Source organism: Helobdella robusta (assembly GCF_000326865.2).
Source record: "Helobdella robusta unplaced genomic scaffold HELROscaffold_9, whole genome shotgun sequence".
Lineage (NCBI taxonomy): Eukaryota > Metazoa > Annelida > Clitellata > Rhynchobdellida > Glossiphoniidae > Helobdella > Helobdella robusta.
This window is the reverse complement of record NW_008705512.1, coordinates 5,317,611-5,340,110: the sequence shown is the minus strand read 5'-3', so window position 1 is coordinate 5,340,110 and position 22,500 is coordinate 5,317,611. Positions and strand designations below refer to the sequence as shown.

The 22,500-nt window shown below is 34.0% G+C and overlaps 5 protein-coding genes across 5 annotated transcripts; 2 read left to right on the top strand and 3 right to left on the bottom strand.

Annotated features, from left to right (window-relative positions):
* Positions 1–1,540: 1,540 nt before the first annotated feature.
* On the top strand, positions 1,541–4,202 carry HELRODRAFT_189974 (hypothetical protein; the record flags this gene model as incomplete). The annotated part of the gene is made up of 8 exons (XM_009033379.1): positions 1,541–1,722; positions 1,961–2,006; positions 2,425–2,544; positions 2,804–2,890; positions 3,077–3,173; positions 3,437–3,718; positions 3,894–4,091; positions 4,158–4,202. The coding sequence occupies exons 1-8, from the start codon at positions 1,617–1,619 to the stop codon at positions 4,200–4,202; spliced, it is 981 nt and encodes a 326-aa protein (XP_009031627.1). The 5' UTR covers positions 1,541–1,616.
* A 2,660-nt stretch (positions 4,203–6,862) lies between these two features.
* Positions 6,863–9,946, bottom strand: HELRODRAFT_108777 (hypothetical protein; the record flags this gene model as incomplete). Its single annotated transcript, XM_009033378.1, has 10 exons — positions 9,664–9,946; positions 9,388–9,516; positions 9,167–9,270; positions 8,968–9,072; positions 8,720–8,830; positions 8,167–8,435; positions 7,929–8,010; positions 7,579–7,754; positions 7,238–7,375; positions 6,863–7,049 (listed from the first exon to the last, which is right to left on the bottom strand). The coding sequence occupies exons 1-10, from the start codon at positions 9,854–9,856 to the stop codon at positions 6,863–6,865; spliced, it is 1,494 nt and encodes a 497-aa protein (XP_009031626.1). The 5' UTR covers positions 9,857–9,946.
* A 3,570-nt stretch (positions 9,947–13,516) lies between these two features.
* HELRODRAFT_70669 (hypothetical protein) lies at positions 13,517–14,470 on the top strand (the record flags this gene model as incomplete). The annotated part of the gene is made up of 4 exons (XM_009032902.1): positions 13,517–13,667; positions 13,746–13,867; positions 14,019–14,151; positions 14,304–14,470. 4 exons carry the CDS (start codon positions 13,517–13,519, stop codon positions 14,468–14,470), a joined length of 573 nt encoding a protein of 190 aa, XP_009031150.1.
* Positions 14,471–17,734: 3,264 nt separating this feature from the next.
* HELRODRAFT_71206 (hypothetical protein) lies at positions 17,735–18,137 on the bottom strand (the record flags this gene model as incomplete). The annotated part of the gene is made up of 2 exons (XM_009032977.1): positions 17,735–17,844; positions 18,014–18,137. Coding segments are annotated over 2 exons (234 nt in total), but the record flags the coding sequence as incomplete, so codon positions are not given.
* Positions 18,138–18,398: 261 nt separating this feature from the next.
* HELRODRAFT_70857 (hypothetical protein) lies at positions 18,399–18,590 on the bottom strand (the record flags this gene model as incomplete). Its single annotated transcript, XM_009032929.1, has 1 exon — positions 18,399–18,590. A coding segment is annotated over one exon (192 nt), but the record flags the coding sequence as incomplete, so codon positions are not given.
* Positions 18,591–22,500: the final 3,910 nt, after the last annotated feature.

Below are 22,500 nucleotides of genomic sequence, written 5' to 3'. Positions count from 1 at the left end.
CATTCACCCTCTCACGTGTGTGTGACGTCATAAACCAGGACATCAAACACGTATTATCAATTTATTCCGACTTTCTTTTTATCTTTATTCCTTTTGCTCCTTCTTTTTTCTTCTTTCTTTTTATTCATTCAATCGTTTTTTCTTCATTCATTCATTTATTCTTTCTTTCATTCATTTTTATGTTCGTTCATTCATTCATTGATTCGTTTATTAGTTCCTTATTATTATTCATTCAATCTTTCGTTCATTCGTTTGGTTCATTCATTAATTTACTCATTCATTCGTTCATTCATTCATTCATTCATTCATTTGTTTATTCACTCATTCATTCACTCATTCATTCACTCATTCATTCATTTTCATTTCATTTTCCCATTCGTTTCTTAACACAATCATCAATCAATATTCACCTGTTTCCGCTGATGACGACAAGAAGAAGAAGAAAAAGAAGATGATGATGACAGAGATGATGAAAGAGAAAAGGAATTAGATGATGGAGAGAAGAGAGAGAAGGAAGAAGGGAATGAGAGAGAGGAGGAGGAGGAGGAGGAGGACAATCTTGCACACGCCTGACTCGTTTATCTTTCATCTATCGATCCATCCATTCAATGCTTTCCAATCAAATTGGTCGTCATGGTAACAAAGCGATAGGCAATTGAGTATTTGGGGATAGAGGTTTGGATGGTCGGATGGATTGGATGGATGGATGGATGGATGGGTGGGTGGGTGGATGGATGGATGGATGGATGGATGGATGGATGGATGGATGGATGGATGGATGGATGGATGGATGGATGGATGGATGGATGAATGGATGAATGGATGGATGGATGGATGATTGTGAATTGACGGACAGGTAGAACAACAAATGAATGAATAAATGAATGAAAAAAAATGTATGAATAGAGGAAATTCTTGACGATTTTAAATAAATTAATTGGTTGATGGATTGATTGATGGATAGAGGGACAAATCATTTGACGAATGAATGAAGAATGAATGAATGAATGAATGAATGAATGAATGAATGAATGAATGAATGAATGAATGAATGAATGAATGAATGAATGAATGAATGAATGAAATGCAATTTATCAAGAACATTGGTGATGGCGTTGAACATGAAAAGGACAATGATAATAATGATAACACTGATGATGATGATGAAGATGATGATGATGACGATGTTGATGATGATGATGATGGTGGTATTGATAATGATAATAATGACGTCATCCAGTAACACCAACGATGACGTCGATGAAGTGGTTGCTTTATAACCTTTCAACCATCTTCTTCATAGTATTTTTTCTGATATTTGTGAATCATTGATAAATTTTAAATAATAAACTTACAAATAAACCACTATAAACACATAACATCTTATTCAAAACTTGCCATAAATGTAATTTAGTGACATATATATAGACTAAAACATATTCATTTTATATAGTAATTGATCTATATGTATATTGAGTTTGATCAACAGTAAAATGAAGCTCCTTAAAATTATTTGTAAAAAAGTTTTAACGAAATTAACTTTTAATTTGTAAACACAAAAAGTTTTACTTTAATTAAACCCTGTGAAAAGGCAGAATTCCGGATTTATAATCGTCATGTCACTAATGTGCAGTGTGACAATCTTATTAATTGACACCAAATTATACAAGTTATCATTAATAAGCGTCTTCATCATTTTACTTTCCATTTCAAATACGAATGGTTATCTTCATCTTTGTTGATTCCTTTTAAAAAATAAATTTAAAAATTAATTATTAAAATATATTAATAATAAGTTTTATTTAAAATTTTAAAAGTAGTCTAGTTTAAAAATTTAAATTTAAAGGAAGATCTTGCTTGAATTTTCCATTTATTGTTTCAAATATTTATTTTAATAATATTTCCATATTCAATTATTTAATTTATTTTATATTTATCAATATTAATTTAATGTATACAGCCGTAAGGTTACAGATGAAAGTTGTCAAAGAGCCCATTACAACACAGTTATTTTTTTTATTCAGATATTCACTTCTAAATTTTCCTAAGGGCCTATCATTATATTATTATTATTGTCTTATTCACTCTACTGACATTCCTCAGAGGATTGTACTGTGGTTAAATGCCTAGTTGAACAAATAACTTTTTATTTAACTCTCTTCTGTAATCATTTTTAGAAACCTTTCCATACCTATACAATGTATATACATGTACTCATACAATGTATATTAAATACAAATACTTATACATACATACCAATAAGTTTGTTGTAAGCTATTTCTATACAACTATATTACAGAAATATTGCTAGTAAAAGAGCAACTTATTTTAGTCTTATCATTATTACAATTATAATTATCATTAATACTATCGATATAATTATATATTTATATAATAATTATAATAATACAAATAATTTTTTAGGAACCAAGTTTTCAACAGAGATTTCAACAATAGGATAAAGTCAACAGCACAACCTTCCAATGTTTCAGGACCTGAACATCTGCTACTGCTCAAAGATAAATGCTTCAATACTACTATTCATAAGTAAATAGAATACCCCTGATTGCTATACATTTTTAATTAATTAGTTAATTAATTTTTATTACTTAAAGATTTTAATAAAAACTACTATTATTCAATTTATTAATTATTTAGTTATTATTATTATATAATTTACTTTATTTATTCATTTATATATTATCAGTCAAATTCATTTCAATTTTTTACACTATAATATTCTCTTCTTGGGTATTCCATAATTTTGCACATTCCTAAATAATTTCACTAATTTTCCTAACAACAGTTACATGTATGTCCTGTGTCCATTCAAGAATGCCACTCAAGTTGAGCAGTCTTTAAAATGGAATGCTTACAAAGGAGTCATAGGGTAAATAATGATAATAATAACATTAACACTAATAATAACAGAAATTATTATGTCTGTCTGTGTGCGTGCGTGTCTGTATGTGTGCGTGTATGTGTGTGTTTGTATATTGTCATTGTGCGTGTATGGTTATCATTAATAAATTAATTAAAATAATAATTAATTTAATAATTAATTAAAATTTAAAAGTGTGTGGAAAGAATGGAAGATAGTTGAGAATACATTTGTAGAGATGCTGATGGATGGAGGAGATGAATGCGGGCCAGATAAAAGAAGAAAAACCCGGGTCATTCATTTTCTTTTTATAGCTATAATTGCGTCATAATCATGACGTCGTTTATTTATAATAGTTATTGTAACAATTGCAAGACACACACACACACAATAGTTATTGTAACAATTGCAAGACACACACACACACAATAGTTATTGTAACAATTGCAAGACACACACACACACATACGTGAACAAACATACAAATACAAACAAACTTATGACATGAAAATATGTTAACGTAATGTAACTTGATGACTCTTACTTGTACTGCAGGTCCAATTAGTGTGCCCAATCAATGATCATAACAATGACGTCAGCGACAATAACATCAAAAACAATAATAATAATAATTTCGAAGACGTCAACATAGATAAGATAACTGCAACGATAATAAACGTAACCGAACCGGCAAGATGCGAATATTTAATAATTCTCAGTACTTCACTAGTCTGCCATCCCAATTCTCTGAAAGTTTATCCATTCCTTTCTGATTGGCTGAAGTCAGAGTGGGAAGAGCTTGAGGGCAGATATGCAAATGAGGAGCTGACCAATCAGGTTGGAGGGATCTCTTTTTCCATTAGCATATTTGTATAATAGCGATCTCTAAATGTTCGTTCTTTCACAAAAATTTGAAAAAAAATATCAAAAAAGAAAATCCCAAAACGTTTGGTTAAAAATCTATCTGCAATTTGTTTGAAAAATTCTGACTGATGTTGCTTCTATTTGCCAGGGGTACAATCGTTACTTGAACGAAATTTTCATCAAAGCCAACTTCTTAGACGAAAAAGGAATTGAAAAAAACAATAATAACTATAATAACAACAATAATAACAACTACAACAGTAATAATAGTAATAAAAATAATGATGATGATGGCGATGATAGAGACGCCAGAAAAGGTTTTGAATCTTTGGAGAAGTGTAACAAGGTAGCTTTCCAATTGTTGTTATTATTATTATTGTTATTATTATTATTCTATATTTTAATTTCTTAGGAGTACAAGAAGTTACTGAACGAAAGAGGAAAAAAGATCCCATGATGTACAAAGAAAAAACATTAACACCGATAGATTTTTCCAAAACGGTTTCTTTCTTTCAACACAATATCGCCCGTGTATAATAACCATAATAATAAAATTATTATTATTACGGTTATTATTATTATTATGGTTGTTATTATTATGATTAGTTTACTGTCACTGAAGTAATGTACTAAGAATTAACTTACTTAACTGTATATAAACGCGAAACAAGCACAAACACACACACACAGACTGACATACAAGTGCCTATTTAACAACAATAATAATAACAATAACAACAATAATAATAGTAATATTATTATATTATTACTACAATTTTATTATAACTATTATAATATAATACGAATGCCTATGGAATTTTTATTATGATTGGCTGACAGAATACTTAAAGACGCTTGGCTATTAACAAGAGCAATAATAATAATAATAATTATTATTATTAAACAATAATAAATCAATAATGATTTTATATTTATCAAATAATTATAGAAATATGAAATATCATAGCTACAACAGAATATTCGTTGATTTGAATCAATCTACGATTTTTACCGTTGTTGTTATTGTTATTATTATTCGTACGACCATTATGACGTAACGACGACGTCATGGTAGCGATGTACAGCAGACCAATGAAATTATTTCCTCTAATTGGTTAGTACAACTAAGCGGGAAGTAACCGCAATGTTTTAGGTGAAAAAACCCGCCAATTTTAATTAGTAATAATAAACAATGATAATTAATTATAATATAATAATAACTATAATAATTAAATAATAATGATGATGATGAATAAATGTTAACAGAACAAAACCAATGAAATGAGCAAGACCCACCTCTACACGCAATAGAAAATTGAAGTCAGTTACGTGAGATCACACACACACACACGCACATACAAATACAAACACAAATACACACAAAGTACTACTATACCAACGCATACATACACATGTTTAAAAAACGAACAATATATATGATAAATTTTAAAAAACTATATGATACACAGCACTATGAGGACCAAAAGATTAACTCTTCCTTCATTCATCGATTGTTTTCTCTTTCTTTATATATAAATATATATATATGTTCATATTTATATATATACATACATATGTAAACGAATACGGTTATTTATATAAGATCTATATATATATAAACACATCATAATGTACTTGCAAACATATGATTACATAAAGACACCAGTCAAATAATAGAAAGAAAGAATGAATAATAATAATAATAAAATATAATAATAATAGTAATAAAATATAATAATAATATAATAATAATAAAATATAATAATAATAATGAAACGCAGTGACGAACGAGCACGACGACAGAACGAGCAATCAACGGCATAATGGATAAAGCACAAAGTTAATTTTAGAATTAGGAATTAGGGAGAGATGCCGTTGTTAGCCTGCTGCTGCTGCTGTTGCTGCTGTTGCTGCATGATGAGGCTGTGGTTGGGCACTACGTAGTCGCCGATCATGAGGTGGCTGCTGAGTTGAAATGTGCTGCTGGACAGGCCGGCCAGTCCCGTGTCCATGCTTACGCTGCTGTTCTCGACTGGTAGCGTTATGTTTGGGAAGAGCTGCGTGTGGCATTGGTTGGTTGGTTGGTAGCTAGGTAGATGAACTGATTGGTTTGTTTAGTGGTTGAATGGTTTGTTTAGCGATTGATTGGTGTGTTTAGTAGGTGATTGACTGACTGATTGATGTAGTGAATAGGAAAGTTAAACAACTGATTTTCCTGATCATCTTGCCTTATTGGCATACTTAAGTCATCAGTCTACGTGCTAATTTACAGAAACAAATTTGCATATTTTAAAATTTAGAACTCACCCTGGACGAAAATAGATTGGAATTCCCCAGGCTATTTATAGATACGGAATTATTATTGTTGTTGATGTTGTTCATCATTGACAGACGAGCATTTAAATTTGAGCCTATAGGTGTTATGGAAGCAGCTGGTATGGAGCCCGGATTGACGCAGGCTAAGTTGGCTGTGTAATTTGCATAATTTATACGAGTGTAATTAGCATATTTTTAATTATTCAAAACAGTAAAAAAATTATTTGTAATAATCGACTGTGCTAACTTTTTAAAAATAATCAACTGTGCTAACATGATAAAATTTACATTCTAATCAGTAAGAAATGCGTTGGTAAGATTTTTAATGAAGAACTCCTACTCCTTTGCAATAAAACGAACAAACACATCTGCCAACCAACCTATAGACAGATTATTACTAAGTAATATGGTGTTACCATCAACAACCAGATTGTTGCTGATGAGTTGAGGTAATAGATTTTGTTGTTGCTGCTGCTGCTGATGTTGATGTTGGGTTCTGATGTCACTTCCGTCGCCTGTCCCCGAATAACTATTGGCTAGTGGCGTTGGCATGATGGCTGATTGGTGCTCCATTGTTGTTATATCTATGGAGGAGGTAGTGAGTGATAATTAACATTAGTTGCTGAAGGTAGTCAACTATTCAATCAATTAACTATTCAATCAATTAATCAATAGGTCATTTGATTATATCATTCAATCAATCAATCTACTCCTCCGAATCAAACCAATTAACCATCAACCTCATACCTGGAAGTAATATAATTAGCCCCACCCTTACGGCCGTCGATCAATCAATCAAACCTAACCAGTTGTAGCATCAATTTGGTCGTAGTAGGCATCAGTCGGGCTGAGTTTGTTGAAGCCAGGCGGGGCCGTGATTGGCTGGCCCGTGTATCGAAAGCACGGGTTTTTGAGGTCTAGGGTGTTTCGAGAGATTTTATGTTGCTGCCCTTCAATGTACAGCTCTATGTCCACATCGTAACTTTGCCTGATTTGGTCAGTTAGCGATTGTAGTAAATAGTGGATGGAGGGATGAATAGACAGATGAGTGGATGGATGAATGTGATGGCAGGGAAAGTATTGGACAGATAATAAAAATCGTAATTATCAATTATTTTCATCTTTTCGTTTTCATCCCCATCATCATCATCATCATCCCCATCATCATCCTCAAACCTCATGTTAGACTTTAGATGTACCCTGCCGGCCAGTATCTGATCCTGCCTGGCGAAGATGGGCTGGAGGAGGAGGCATCGAACCTGGTACCAATGGGTCAGGGGTTGAGTCGGCCCAGTAGATAGCCATATTACTGACCTGTGCGTATGTGTGCGCGCGCGCGCGTGTGTGTCAAGTTACATAACAGACAAACGTTAGAATAACCGTAAAATAACAAAGTTGAAACATGAATAAGAACCATAACAAGTTTTCGTTCATGACAACAAGGACAACACAAACCTCCAACAACATAATTAAGCACACAAACAAACAACAAATACAGGGGAAAAAACACCACTAACTGAGATCCATTGAAAGCAACATCAAACCAGAAAGCAAGCCCATGGACCATGCCAGACTGTTGAACTTTGAACCTAACTGGGATGTCAACGTCATGCAGGTCAGATTCCTCACTGGCTAGAAAGTCGACGGTATGTTTGTGGGAGGGGGCCAGACATATTCGGTAGTCGAATGTGTCCTGTAGATGGCAGGTTTGTTCACGTGTTTGTGTAAGTGCATGAATGTGTGTATGCGTGTGTGTGTGTCTGATTCATGTATGTGTTTAAATTAAACACACAATAAGACACAGTAACAAGCAAACAAACAAGCAAACAAACAAACAAGCAAACAGCAGCCACATAAGGAAACTGACCACAACAGGCTGCTTGAAATATTCACTGAGGGCACCCTCTCTCAAACTGGACAGGTCAACACCATGGAAGGAGAACTGCTGCCTGGATAAATGCACAGAAAGTAAAGAGAAAATAAATTATTTAAAATTGAAAATTAACTAAATGAATAATGAAAAATAAATGAATATGAAAAAAATAAAACAAAATGGTAGAAACCCCAAGCCAAAACAAACAGCCCACCCTACAACAGCAACCAACCAGAAATTAGCCTTAGAAAATTGTTCCATATAGAGGCCCTCGTCACAGAAAGGGGTAATATGGAGATCCCCTTGCGATGGAAACATTTTACCCCCTGGCTTTAGCCACTTTTTCGCATGGAGGAAGGTCTCAAGCATTCGTTCATTAAACAGCATGTAACCCATTGGCTCTGATATTATCACGTCAACCTTTTCTTCCAACTCTATCTCTTCGATTTTCCCGGCCAGAACGATTATTTGATCGGCCATTAGATTGTTGTCAACTAGGCACTGTTTTGTTCGATCCGTGAAATGCATAGTTAGTTAGTGGATGGATTGATGGATCGATTAAATAGTTCATTTTCATTCATTCATTTAACTTTTTCAAAAGGTTAAAAAATTAACAACAGTTCAACACATTCAATTCTAAAAAGAATATATGATTCGGGCCAGAGATTTTAGCCAAAAAAATTCCCAACAAACACCAACATTACAAGAGTGGCATCACAAGCAATGACAACAATCACATCAACAAGCATGTCTATGAATTGAAGTACTAATCCCTAATTCCTAACTTGGCAGTGTTCAGCCATGTTGGACGCCTCCACGGCATAAACCTTTTTGGCACCTGCCTGTATGGCAAAGAATGACAGAATTCCTGAGCCGGCCCCTACATCTAGCACCACCTTGTGAAAGAATAAATTTATTTTTTATGAGTTGAATAGACAATTTTTAATTGGAATGAATAATAACCATCAACTTTTTGCTACTAATTTTGAATAATATGGATTTAGAACATAACTTAAACTAATCTCTAATCAACCTTATCCTGGAAATCTATGGAATTCTCGACTATGGCCCTTTGATAAGTTGAAGTCCTAATGAAGTCTTGCAGCATGTTCTGCTGTTGAGACAGGTAACCATAGAACTGGCATTGGGGGTGTTGAAATTAGGAACATTTCATCTATTAATTATAAGAATTATATTGAATGGACTAAACAAAGATAAAACAATTAATCTACCTGGAAATATTGTTCGCAAGATGTCGGGTCTGTTCTCTGGTTGAACACTGAATCCAACTTTTTTGATATGATATTTCTGAGAGATTTCTCAAACAATGCATTTTCTGATCACCCAAGTGTAATTTCATTTTTAGTTTAAACATTTTTATTTAAATAATTAATCACTTAAAACAAATAAATATTAGCATGAATTAGCATTAAAATACAACAAAATTGCATACCTCCATCATTTTGAAATTTGAAAAAGAATGAATCATTATTAGAGGAAAGTGACAGCACTAATCCTAATTTTCCAATGCAGGCCAGCTCTGCATCCTTATTCACTTCTATCGAATTGATGTTGTAATGTCCTATGTGGATATGAAAAACGTTTCTTATCTAACTAACCTAACTCACCAGTTTTTAATTAAAATTTCATAACAAAGAAAAAATTTTGAATGAATTGTGGCTTTTAAAATTTCAGAATAACATTTAAAAACCAGCATCTAGCTACAAACCTTTGTAAACTTCAAGTAATGCCCTGCAATTAATCGACGGCCGGATCTCTAACTTCACCGGAACGTCGGCCAGTTTCTTCATTAACCCAGTCTCCAGGAATAAACTAATTCTCACGCCATTAAAAATTGTCACGAGCGAATGAACACTATCGCCATTATTTAAATTCTCAGTTGAAGATTTCTTTTCAGACATTTTGAATTTAACTGTTTATAAATAATTAAAAAAAATCCAAGTCCGATTAATGAGAAATCAGTAAAAATAAATCAGAAACACACTCTCCATGATAACAACAAACAAGAAATTAGTTGATTTTGAACGCTCCAGCTAAAACAAAGAAACATTGTAGCATTGCAAAGGTAATTTTTAAAGTTCATATTTTATTAAAAGTTTTTAATTTTAACTAAATTAATTATTAGTAAATTTTAATGGCAAATTTTAATTTTAACAAATAATTTTTTTCACAAAAATTTACTCAATTTCTTTTTCTATAATTTACCATCTTTGCAGTTCAAATCAAAATTTTCATTTAAAAGTAAACGAGGGTAATTCAAAAATGTACAAATAATGAATTTGTTATTAGAATTTAATTAAGAACTAATTAAAAATCATTTCTGGTGCGTCGGTACTTTTATCAAGTTAGGATTATAAGTTTAATCATGCTCAAATCGTTAGATTATCAACTATTAACGGCAACTAAAGAAAAGAAAAATATTAGGCAAGAAAAGAAAACCATCATTTTATTAATAATTTAATTTTAATTATTTTATTTCTTCACAATTTATTTTAAATAATTTAAAAACGATTTATTTATTTGTTTAATAATCAATATTTCACTTGATAGCGTCATAGAATCCTTGTTAGAGCAAGGAGCCAATGCTAATTTTGTGGTTGTGGGGATGTGTCCTCTGCTGTGGGCGGCCGGCTACAATCAGCTTGAAACTTGTCGTCTGCTAGTCAAATATGGTGCCGACCCTAATTTAAGGTTATTAAACATTTCTATTAGAACAATTGTATTAGATAAAAATTTAGGAAATTATTTGTTGAATTATGATGGCATTTTAAATTTATTATTCAGTCCAAATGATGGTGACTCAACTCCGCTACTAACTGCTGCTTCGTTTGGCCACTGTGAGGTGTTGAGGTTGTTAGTCAAATCAGGAGGAGACCCTAATATCAGGGATTCTGATGGCCTCAATGCATTTTACTGGGTGTCGAAATCTAAATGTAAAAATTGTATCAAGTTCTTACAAGACTATCAACTTATGAGCAAAGGTTTCTATAATTTTTATTGTTGTTTAATATTATTATTTTTGTTAGTATTAAAAAATAATTTTTAAATAAATTATTTATGTGATTTTTAGTTTTAAATTTTTTAAGAAAACTTCAAAAAAGTTCATTTTTCTGAGTCGCTTGGTAGCATCACAGAGTCCTCCATGTCAAAAGTGAGTCGAGTTTTTTCTTTTTTTTTGGTCATAATTATCATTATATAAAATAAATATTTATATTATTTTATTTATACTTCAAATATAGAAAGATTTTTTCTCAATTTTCTCACTTTCTACATAAGATTCTCGTTTCATCTCCTCAGATATCAACAGTGTCAACAGATGATCAACAGCATAACATGCATCATAACAACAACACTAATAATAATAATGATAAAAATAATAATAATAATAATAGTATAAACAACCGCATCACCAATATATCACCAATCAAGTTTACTAAGACATCGAATACATTAAAACCAGATGGTAAAACTATCGGCCTAAGCCCACAGGAAATAGATCAGTTAAAAAGATTAATTTCTATAAATAGAAAAAAGATGAGTAATTGTCACAAGATTAAGAGTAATTTCAGTGATAATAATGCCAATGGTGATTATACTGGTGGCACAGTCGTTAAAAATTGCGTTGCTAATTATAAGAATGATGATCACAGCCAGGTTGAGAATGTTTCAGAAGATGGCAACACTGTTTCTAGGCACATTAAACTGCCATCTTTACAAAAAAATCTCGATGTATTCAACAGAGATGAAACAATGGGAGGGACAGCGAATAGAAAAAGATCTCTATCGAAAGATTCTATATTTTTAAAATTACAACAAAGACAAAACAGACATCATCTTTTGTTGCTACAGCAGCAGCAAAGACAGCAAAATATTTTGCAACAAAAACGAAATGGCGTCTGCCAGATTTCAACGAGTGGGTGTATTCCTTATTTGCCTCCTAAATCTCCTAAAAAAATATTCACAAAACCTTTATTTAATGTTGCTACTGCTTCTACTACTGCTACAGTCGCTACTTCTATTACTGTTACTGCTGCTGCTGCTAATACTAGAGCTACAAGTACTAATATAAATAGTTTTACTAATACTACAAACATTACTACTATCACCACTTTTAATACTAATCATGCTGCCATCGTTGGTGGCTCTAGTCAAAATTCACTCACGTTAAAAAACGCTGTCATCGCTACTACCTTTACCACAACTACTATTACTACTACTACTAATAATCATAATCATAATTATAATGTTAACGTCAACCAAAATGACAATAATAACAGGGCAGAGACTGACATTGACAGATACATATCTGATCACAATAAATATTTTAAACTGCCCCTCAATAATAATAATAATAACAACATTAACAATAATAATAACATTAATTACATTAATAAGGTTAATGATAATAAAGACGGCATATTTGAGAAGATAGTGTTCAGCAGTAATGCATACGTCCTCTCCGAATCAACATCTCTCTTCAGCGATGACGATGATGATGATCGTGGTGTTGATAATGATGCAAATAATAAAAACATTATTAATAATAAAAATAATAACAACGTCCTTAACAATAATAATATTAATAATAATTACAAATATGATGATGATGATCAGGATTGCGTGAATGTACTAAACAGCGCCTTTGAAAAATCAGTTACGTTAAATAGTAAAAGCGATAGTAACGGTGGCTGTGGTAGTAGCAGCAGCATCACTAGCGATTGTAGTAGTAGTTGGAGTAGTAGTAGTAGTAGTAGCAATAAGTGTAAAAGTAAACTTAACAGAGCGTACGTTGATGACTCTTCATCATTATCGTTCATCAGTGGTACTGATGATGATAGTTTAAGTAATAATAATAATAATAATAGTAAAATCAATAATAATAATAATCATAGAAATGAGGCAAACAGCGGCAATTATATCAAAAAGTTTGAGCTGAATCAGCAGTGCCAAAACAGAAAGAGCAAACACGACGATAAAAATAACAACATTAATAATTATAATTATGATAATAGTTCTAAAAATAAACTGGTAACCCCAAATAGTAGTTCTAAAAATAAACCGGAAACCCCGAACAAAGTCATAAATAGCCGCAACTTAGCCAGCAACATCCTAAACCAACCAATGACAGCTGATGTAGCCCTACAGATATCCATACCAAACGCAGACGAGCCATCCGATTGGTCATTTGAAGAGTTACTAGATCAAGTTCAGCGAATGACAGATCAGGAAATTAGGTCACGGCTTTTTGAATTCAGCGTCAACATCGGCCCCATTATAAATTCGACTCGTAAAGTAATTCAGGCGAAGTTAGCCAAGCTGATGTTTCTCAAACTGCACGGGATTTCCAACGATAACAATAATAATAATAATTTTGTCAAATGGTACACTTTCGGTCAGTAATATCCATCTATTTATTTCATTTTTTATTATTACGAACGTTGTTACATACATACCCACATACATACATACATGCAAACACATACATACATACATACTTAGATCCGTCACTGGAGCTGATATACATGTGTTGTGGCTGTAGTCAATCTCTGGATCATTCCTTGATGGATAGCCTAGAGCAGGATATGTCGAGGCCGTTTTTGAACCCAGGACCTTCGGCTAAGTGGAGGGCAGGAATCAAGAAATCCTGTTTTAATTACATCTTGGTTGATCCCAGAGTCTCGAAGAATATTCCAAAGAGAGTTAAAGTTATTGGTTAGTTGTTGGCTTTCTTTTGTCGTTTCTTCATTGATTGTTTGGGTGGGTTTATTCAATTTAAATTTTTCTCTGCAGGTCAAAAGAAAGCCTTCCTGATATTCATAGAGTCCATTTTCTATGTGGGCAAAGGCCAAAAAGCGAGACCTTATGAACACTTCAAAGAGGCGGCCAATCAAAGGTCGAAGTTCAATGCCAAGGTCATTTGATGTTTGTGATGTTTGTCTTGGTGTCTGTTTGGAAGCTGTCATTCCATTCATTGACTTTTTCTTTTATTAATTTTTTCTTCGTTCATTCGTTTGTTCATTCATTGGTTCATTCGTTTGCCTTTCTCTCTTCCTATCAACTTAGGTGACCAGTAAGAAGGTGGCGAAAATTCTTGAGATCTGGAGGTCGGATCGAGGCGTGGTTTCCTTGTGTGCCTTCCAAAATGCCATCCCAGTCGAGTCATTCACGAGGGAGGCCTGTATGATTGAAGCCATCGGTCGGCCACATATTTATATTTTTAAGTTTAATTGTGTGATAATTACATTTACTTCATCCATTTGTTCTCTTCAATCTTCCGTTCTTTCATCATTCTTGTTAGTCTTTTCGTTGTTTAAAATTTGATCAATTCTATTTTTAACACCGAATTAGGTCTCGAGAATCTGACCAATGTATGCAAGGGTCAAGTCTATGGTCCGGCTTCTAATTGGTCAAAAAGTCAAATTAAAAAATTAGGAGCCTGGCTACTGTGGAAATGTTTCCTAATCTTACTGAACGAAGGAGAGAGGCAGATTAGGTACAGAGATGTCGGCGATTAGATGTACCTTACCTTATTTTTAATCTTTTCTTGGGGGTACTTTTTGTAAATGAGTTTTTGTTTTAGTATTTTAAAAAAACTGTAGCAAGAGCGTGTGGTAGTAAATTATATCTATTCCAATATTGTGTGTGTGTGTGTGTGTGTGTGTGTGTGTGTGTGTGTGTGTGTGTGTGTGTGTGTGTGTGTGTGTGTGTGTGTGTGTGTCTAGAGATATTTATTTATATACTTATATAATTAACATAAAAAATTGTTTTGAATTTCTGATTTTTTTTTATTTTAAGATTTAATCGCAGCTTCTAGTGATGTAGTTTTATTCAATGTTAGATCCGTTTTAATGGTGTTGTTAAACCTTTTTTTTACCTTGTTTAAATTCCGATTTAACTTTTCTTTTTATAAGATTGTGTGTGCTGGCGTGTGTTTGTGCGTGCGTGTGTGTTATACATCCTACTTTTCCTATTTCTCTTATAATATCAAAAATATTTTAACTTTAATTCTTTTTATTTTAAAGTTTTTAAATTTTCTAACAAAATTTTTAAAAATTTGTTAATGGAAAAAAGATTTATGCGTGTCTTTCCAATGGATTAATGAAATTATAATTGAAAAAGAGTATTTAAAAACAACGTGTTTTTATGATCTCGGCATTTGAAAAAACTCCTACAAAGCGAGTCAATTGGATAATTGGGTTATTTAATGAGTTAACTGGCTGATAATGACTGGGGGAAGTCTTAATACGAAAAAATAATTAATTGAATTTGACGAATTAATTTAATGAAAAGGTAAATCAACTAAAATACACGGATTTTTTCGGATAGATGATCGGTTTTGTAGATCCGGATACCGGCTTACTACTGATAAGATCTCGTTTGTATCGATTGCCCATCACCGGTCCGACAGTCGGTAACCGAAGTGTCGTGGAATGTCGTTTACTCTTTTTCATTTTCTTCATCAGCTCCATCTGTCCGGTTACTCGAGAACTTTCGGAGGATGTGGAAGTCGAATCGGTTCGTTTCTCCTGCTCACTTGACATCAGAAATTCAGAGATGGGCACTCGTTTTTGACAGCTGGAACTGGATTTGCTAGAAGCTTTGGATAAGCTGGCCGATGACAAACTGGCCGCAGATTGTTGCAGTTTGGCTTTTTTTGTGATTCTTTTAGGCAGCTTTCTGTTGACTGTACTTTCTGATGTTGAAGAGTTGGCTCTGTTTCGTCTTACCATTGGTTTTTTGTGAAACTTTTTCTTTGAGAACCTTTTCGTCTTGACGCCTTGTGTTACCTGAATTATTGGCTTGTTGGATTCTTGGTTCTGTTGTTGTTGATCGTTTTGTTGTTGTCGCTGTATAAGTTGTGGCTGCTGTTGTTGAATTTGTGGCTGCTGTTGTTGAAGTTGTGGCTGCTGTTGTTGAAGTTGTGGCTGCGGTTGTTGAAGTTGTTGTGGTTGTTGGTAGGCATATGGTGGTTGAAATTGATATTGCGGCATTTGTAACTGAATTGGTTGTTGTTGCAACTGTTGCTGCAATTGTTGTTGCTGCAAGGTGATTTCATAAGAAGGTATGGATAGGTTTTGTGGTTGAAGGAAGTTTTGCATATGTAGCTGGTTATGTATCATGTTCTGGTACTGCTGATCAAACAGCTGCGCCTTTTTCTGCTGCTGCTGTTGAAGCTGATATTGATAATAAGGTAGCGATTGATTTTTATGTGGAGTTTGAAAATTCAACTTCGTAGTCGGTAACTCGCTTATATTCGGATTCGTCGCTATGCACACAGTCGGATTACCGAAAGCTTCTAACGTATTCAGCAATTTCTTATCAATGTCATTTTTTATGTGTTCTTTTTGGTCTTTGGATAAATGTTGAACTAAAAAATCAGAAATTGGCGACGAGAGGACAGAATTTTTGTCATCAACCTTACAACGAGGCGTTGAAGACACAGAGTTCCTTCTGTCAAAATTTTTCTCACGTCTCGGCGAAACTTTCGCGGCTGTGAACATGATGCAACTTTTCTCATTCTTCTGATCACCTTGAGAACCATGCATGTTAATTTGCTGAAACTTATTGCACAGAATTTCATTGGACGATTGGTTATGAAAGACTTGCTTGGGATAACTCTTGTGGTGGTCTTTACATGAGAGTTCGGAATGAACTGGGGAGGTACTTTTAAAACTGGCCGACCGAGATGGTGAATTTTTAGTTGGAGTCAAGCAGAAGGGTTTGGGAATGTTGGGGTTTGATTTTTCATTGTGTGAGGATGCTCTCTGCAGCTGTTGATGCTGCTGTTGTGACTTCTGTTGCTGCTCCTGCTTGTTGCTTTCGGTTTTGGTGTCTCTACTTATTGATTTGAGTATGGTTTGGTACAAGTCGTAGGTTAGTGGACTGTAACCTGTTCGGCATTGCTGGCCAATATAAATTCATTCATCATAATTAACATAATTAATATTAATTATGATAATTAATTAATTAATTAATTAATTTACTAGTTAATTACCCTGTCTGGTACTGGTACTGAATACTTTTTGTCATAGTATTGATACCAATCTATCACCTAAATTATAAAAAATTGAAATTATTTATATATATATATATTGTGTGTGTGAGAAAGAGAGAGAGAGAGAAAGAGAGAGAGAAAGAGAGAGAGAGAAAGCGAGAGAGATAGAGAGAGAGAGAGAGAGAGAGAGAGAGAGAGATAGTGTGTCTATTGAATAAAGGTGTTACTTCGTAAAAAGGGTGTTTAAAGATATCAACGGTCTTCATTGAGCCCGAACCTAATCTAAGGCACGGGTTGATCTTCGTTAACTAAGTCGTAGGACAATAATAATAATTATTATTATTAATTAATAATAATAATAATTATTATTATTATTGTTATTATTAAAAACAATAAATAATAGTTATAATAATAATAATTTTATTATTTTATAAATGCTAGCCGATTTTAATAGGCTGCTTATGGTTGAGTTGTACTGGTTCTGAATCTCGTCCAGAAAATCCACTAAATATTTCCAGTTCTTTTGCAACTGTTTGGGAATAAAGTATAATAAAATCGATCATAATAATAATTATAATTATTATTATAGCTATAATATATATTATAATTATATATGTATGTATATATATATATACATATAAATAGATGTGTGTATGTATATATGTATGGAACCGGCAACACTAATTTGACCTGGTTTGCAACCATTCATTCATTCCTTCATTCACCCATTCATTCATAATAATTATTAGTATTATTAATTATAATATAAAAAATATATATATAATTATACCTGCCCAGTTAGCATGTAAACTATGCAGACGGCAAATGCCCACAAATCCACCATGTAATTACTATCATCTGACGTGAAAACTTCTGGTGCTATGTATTCCATACCTTGTTTGGTTAGGTATTTCTTTGCATTCATTCATTCATTTATTCATTCATTTATTCACTCACTCACTTACTCACTCACTCATTCATTCATTCATTCACTCACTCACTTACTCATTCATTCATTCACTTATAAGCTCGATCAACCGATCAGTACCTTCCAAATCGTCACTCGGCACTCCTAGAGATGTAACAATATCGTCGGATCTCTTAATGATGCTTTTCTTCCTACCGAAATCTGAGAGTCTTGGATATCCTATCGAGTCTACTAGAACGTTACAGAGTTTCAGATTCCTTAAAAAAGTTTGAAAGAGGATCGTGTCGGTATTTTGTCGGTTTACGGTAGCCAGTTGTCGGTTTATGGTTGTCAGAAAATAAAATTTGAATGAAATCAATAAGTCATGTCAGTTTTTTTGATTTAAAATAATCAAAAAGTAGAGTTTAATCGAATCAAATGTATGTCTGTCGGTTCTCAGTCGGTATACAACATCAGGAGAATGATTGAATAATTTTTGTGATTTCGAAAAAGAAATATTAAAGAAAAAAAATTAAATGAATTAAAAATGAAAAAAATTGAAATGCCTGTGAATGATATGTTGATCGTGCAGGTAATGGACGGCCAGTAAAATGCCAGCCGAGTAGAACTTGACCTGTGTATATTCGAAGTAGCCCTGGTAGAGAAGTACCATTTCTAGATTACCATAGTCCATGAATTCGCTCACGAAGAAGTAATGCATCTGAATTAAAAAAAAAATGAAGGAAAAATTGTCATAATATATTTACAATAAAAACTATAATTTTGTTTGCGTTAGAACCCGATCCCAGACACAAAAGTGCCAGGCACTTTAACCATTACACTACCACGCCTGATAGTATTAAAATAATACTATAAACACACATTATTATTGTAAAATTACTTAACTGTAATTAACACTTCTCACCTTAGTCTGAAAAATGTCCAAAATATGAACCAGGAACGGTGACTTATTGGCATTGTTGGGCACATATTTTGTCAGGTAACTATCGTCGAATGCTCTTTCCCCATCTGATCCGTGGAAATATCTCTTGTCGAACATTTTTATAGTGCATTTTTTGTTCGTGTCGGTAACTTTCGCGAATAAAACCTTTTAAAATTGAATAAAATTAAATATTATTTATATATTTTTTGATGATTAATTCGAGAGATAGTGATTAATCTGAGAGAGAGAAATGAGTCTTTGGAGGAAAACTGTACTAACTTTGCCGTATTTAGCATCGGAGATTTTTCCAATCATTTGGTAGTTGTCAATGCAGAGGCTGTATATGACGTGTCTAAATTAGTGGTTGTGGAATGGATGGAAGGAGGTGCCCAAGTAGTATTAGAGTTATTATAATTTCATGCATTATTCAGAGCCGAAAAATAATTTATTGATGATTGTACAAATGAAAATGTGAGACTTATCCGTTAGGATGATTTTGAAATGATTAGAATGAGTAGGTACTCACTTTGTAGAATCAATGTTTAAAACGTTCGGGGAAGAACTGATCCCTCTGTCAGCATTCTGCCCCACAATTTCAGGACTCTGCGATACCGAGTTTCGATCCCTCCACCGATTCAGACTTTCGAATAAATCGTTGTCGGTACGCGGTGTCGATAGACTGTCGAATATCGAATCAAATACTCGGTTCGAAAGTAAACTTTGAACTTCGGCCGGTGGTACGTAATCACGATAAAAATCGTCACCCCCGATTAGTTGGTTTCTTTGAAAGGGCTTGAGCTCTTGTTCAAAATTTGTGGATTTAACCATTCGCAAACTTTGACCTCTGCCCATTGTCATTGGGTGTTTGTATTTTTTGTCCCGTCTGTTGGTTTGCAGATTGTAGTGGTCGTAGTAGAAAATTTTCGCGTTGTTCGGACTCGTGTTTTGCTTTCGGCCAGAGAAATCGTCGTCGTCCTCATCCCCTTGCAAGAACGATTGGGTCGACTTCGAACCGTTGAGTTTTGAGTTTTCATCGAATATGATAGCTTCGTGGTCTCGCTTGAACATGATTCTTTTATTTTTGCGTCGCTGGACGTTCGGTTTGTTGTTGATCGCTGTGGAACTCTCTGGAAATGATTGGTCGGCCAGTCGCTGAGTTCCCGAGATGTTGTTTGATGGGTACATCATGTCCCGCTGATCGAATGTCGAGTATCTTATCACCACTTCTTTCTCCCCACATCCCTCTGCCGAATTCGAATGAGCGTCTGTTCGCGAGATAAAATTTTCAAAAGATTTTTCATTCTTCCTAACTGGTGCACGAGCGTTTCCGCTATTCAAATGACTGCCATTGTCTCCGGGCCTATTCATCCACAGCAAACTCAGAAAGCCATTGTTTTCCGGATTGTAATGACAACCTGCAACTTTCTTATTTTTTCCAACTTTCAACTTTTTCGTTCTTTTCGTTTGAGCTGAAGCGGGGATCTTTTTGTTGACTGTGGATTGCTTAGATGAGTTCGTAATTTTGTCTCGTTTCGTCATCGAACACAAACGAAACGGAAAACTTGTTTTTGATTTTGACTGACTCGTGAAATCTTTACCTTGAGATGCGTTTTTGTTGATTGCTGATCTCGGAAGTCGGTAGCTCTCTGAATTGTTGCAGCACAACTCCTGGTGCTCCGACTCGTTCGACTGCTGCCTAGGTTCGGTCGGTTGGAACAACTCCTCTTCACTCGGATTGACGTATATGAAGTTGGGGATTGTTGATTTTGGGAATGATGATGACGTCATATTGGAGTGGAAGTCATGGTGGAGACTGAAGTTGCAGTTGTGAGATTTCAATGGCTGCTTTTCCGTCTGTTTTGTGCAGTTAGAATTCAAAATCAACTTCTCAGGAGAGTTTGACGAGTTTTTGTTTAAAATATTTTGTTGGTTTAGCTTTATTTCAAACTTTTCCGAACAACTTTCGCGGTCATTCAAGCGCCACTTCACGTTTTTTAAATTGTTGTTGGTTGTCTGCGTGTTGTTAATCACGTCCCTCACAATTTTGTGGCGAGTTTGTTGGTCCAATGAGGAATATGTAGTCATGGTCAGTGAGTTGAAATCAGGATTATCACTTTCTAACGTCAAAAAAGGAATGTCAAACTCGGTGGAGTAGTTACGGTGTGGTCTTTGCAAGGCCTGTTTGTATTGTTTGTGCTTCTCTGTGCCTTTACTGATGGAAGATTGTATAGAGGCATCTGATGTGGGAGCGCTGAACGAGTTTTTCGCGTTCTTCAGATGGTTTTTATATCGTTTCGTGTTTGGATGGTGGCTACCGTTTGATTTGAAAGCTCCGCTGCGCAACTCGATATTCGGAAAACCTTTTTCTAGTTTTTCGTAAGTTAAATTTTTTACATCTTCATTGTGGTAGGCATCACCTAGGCCGGTTTTGTATCGAAACCATTTGATCTGCTCTGCTATCGATTCATCGCTGGTTAGCTCAGTACTTTCGAAGAGTGATTTCTTGAACTTTTGATGTCTCATGTTGTCTCGTTGCTTCAAATCAAAGTCTGACCGCTTCTTCTTTATCTTTTTCATTTTCTTTCCATCAAATTGTAGCAATTTTTTGAAAAAATTTTCACCTACAGGTTTATTCAAAGATTGACTTTTGACTGGCGTACATTTAAACATTTTACTCTTCTGCTTTCTACTCTTACGAAACAAACTCTTCAGCCTGTCTATTAAATTCATTTTTCGTTGTTTACCATTAAACACGTCAACAGTCTCGAGGCTGTGTGGACCGCTGAAGACAGTTTTTGAAATTTCCAAATCCCTCTGACTACTGACAAAAACCTGCATCTCAACTTCAGACGGCACCCGCCTAACAAAACTCTGCGAGAATCTTTTTTTGAGTGTGCCACCGTTCACGTAATTTTTCTTCTTCGCCGCTGTCTCGTTAGATTTCTCATACTTGGCTTTTTTATTTTTTATTTTTTTACTAGAAAAATTTGTCGCCGGTGCAGTACTTTTCCCGTCTTCAAATGCAAGCGGCGTCTCGTTATTAGGAGATTTCTTTTTCTTTGCTCTCTTCAGAAACTTGGATGAGATTTTTAAATGATTAAGGTTAAGTTGATCAAAATTTTGATTCGGTAGTGTTGTTATTATATATATTTTTGTGGTGTTCCTACTTTATAATAAAAGTTAATTTTGCAATAGCTTGGTTGCTGGCCGAATAATAAATGAAATAATTATGCTCACTAAGTTGACTTTTTTTCTGAACCGTCCGAACGCTCTTGCCTTGGCTTTCTGATTTTTCATGTCACTGTGTAAACATTATTATTATTATTACTACTACCTACTACTACTACTACTCTTACTACCTACTACTACCACTACTACTACTACTACTACCACACTACCACTACTCCTACTACTACAACTACTACTACTACCACACTACCACTACTCCTACTACTACAACTACTACTACTACCACACTACCACTACTCCTACTACTACAACTACTACTACTACCACACTACCACTACTACTACTACTACAACTACTACTACTACTACTACTACTACTACTACTACTACTACTACTACTACTACTACTACTACTACTACTACTACTACTACTACTACTACTACTACTACTACTACTACTACTACTACTACTACTACTACTACTACTAATACTACTACTACTAATACTACTA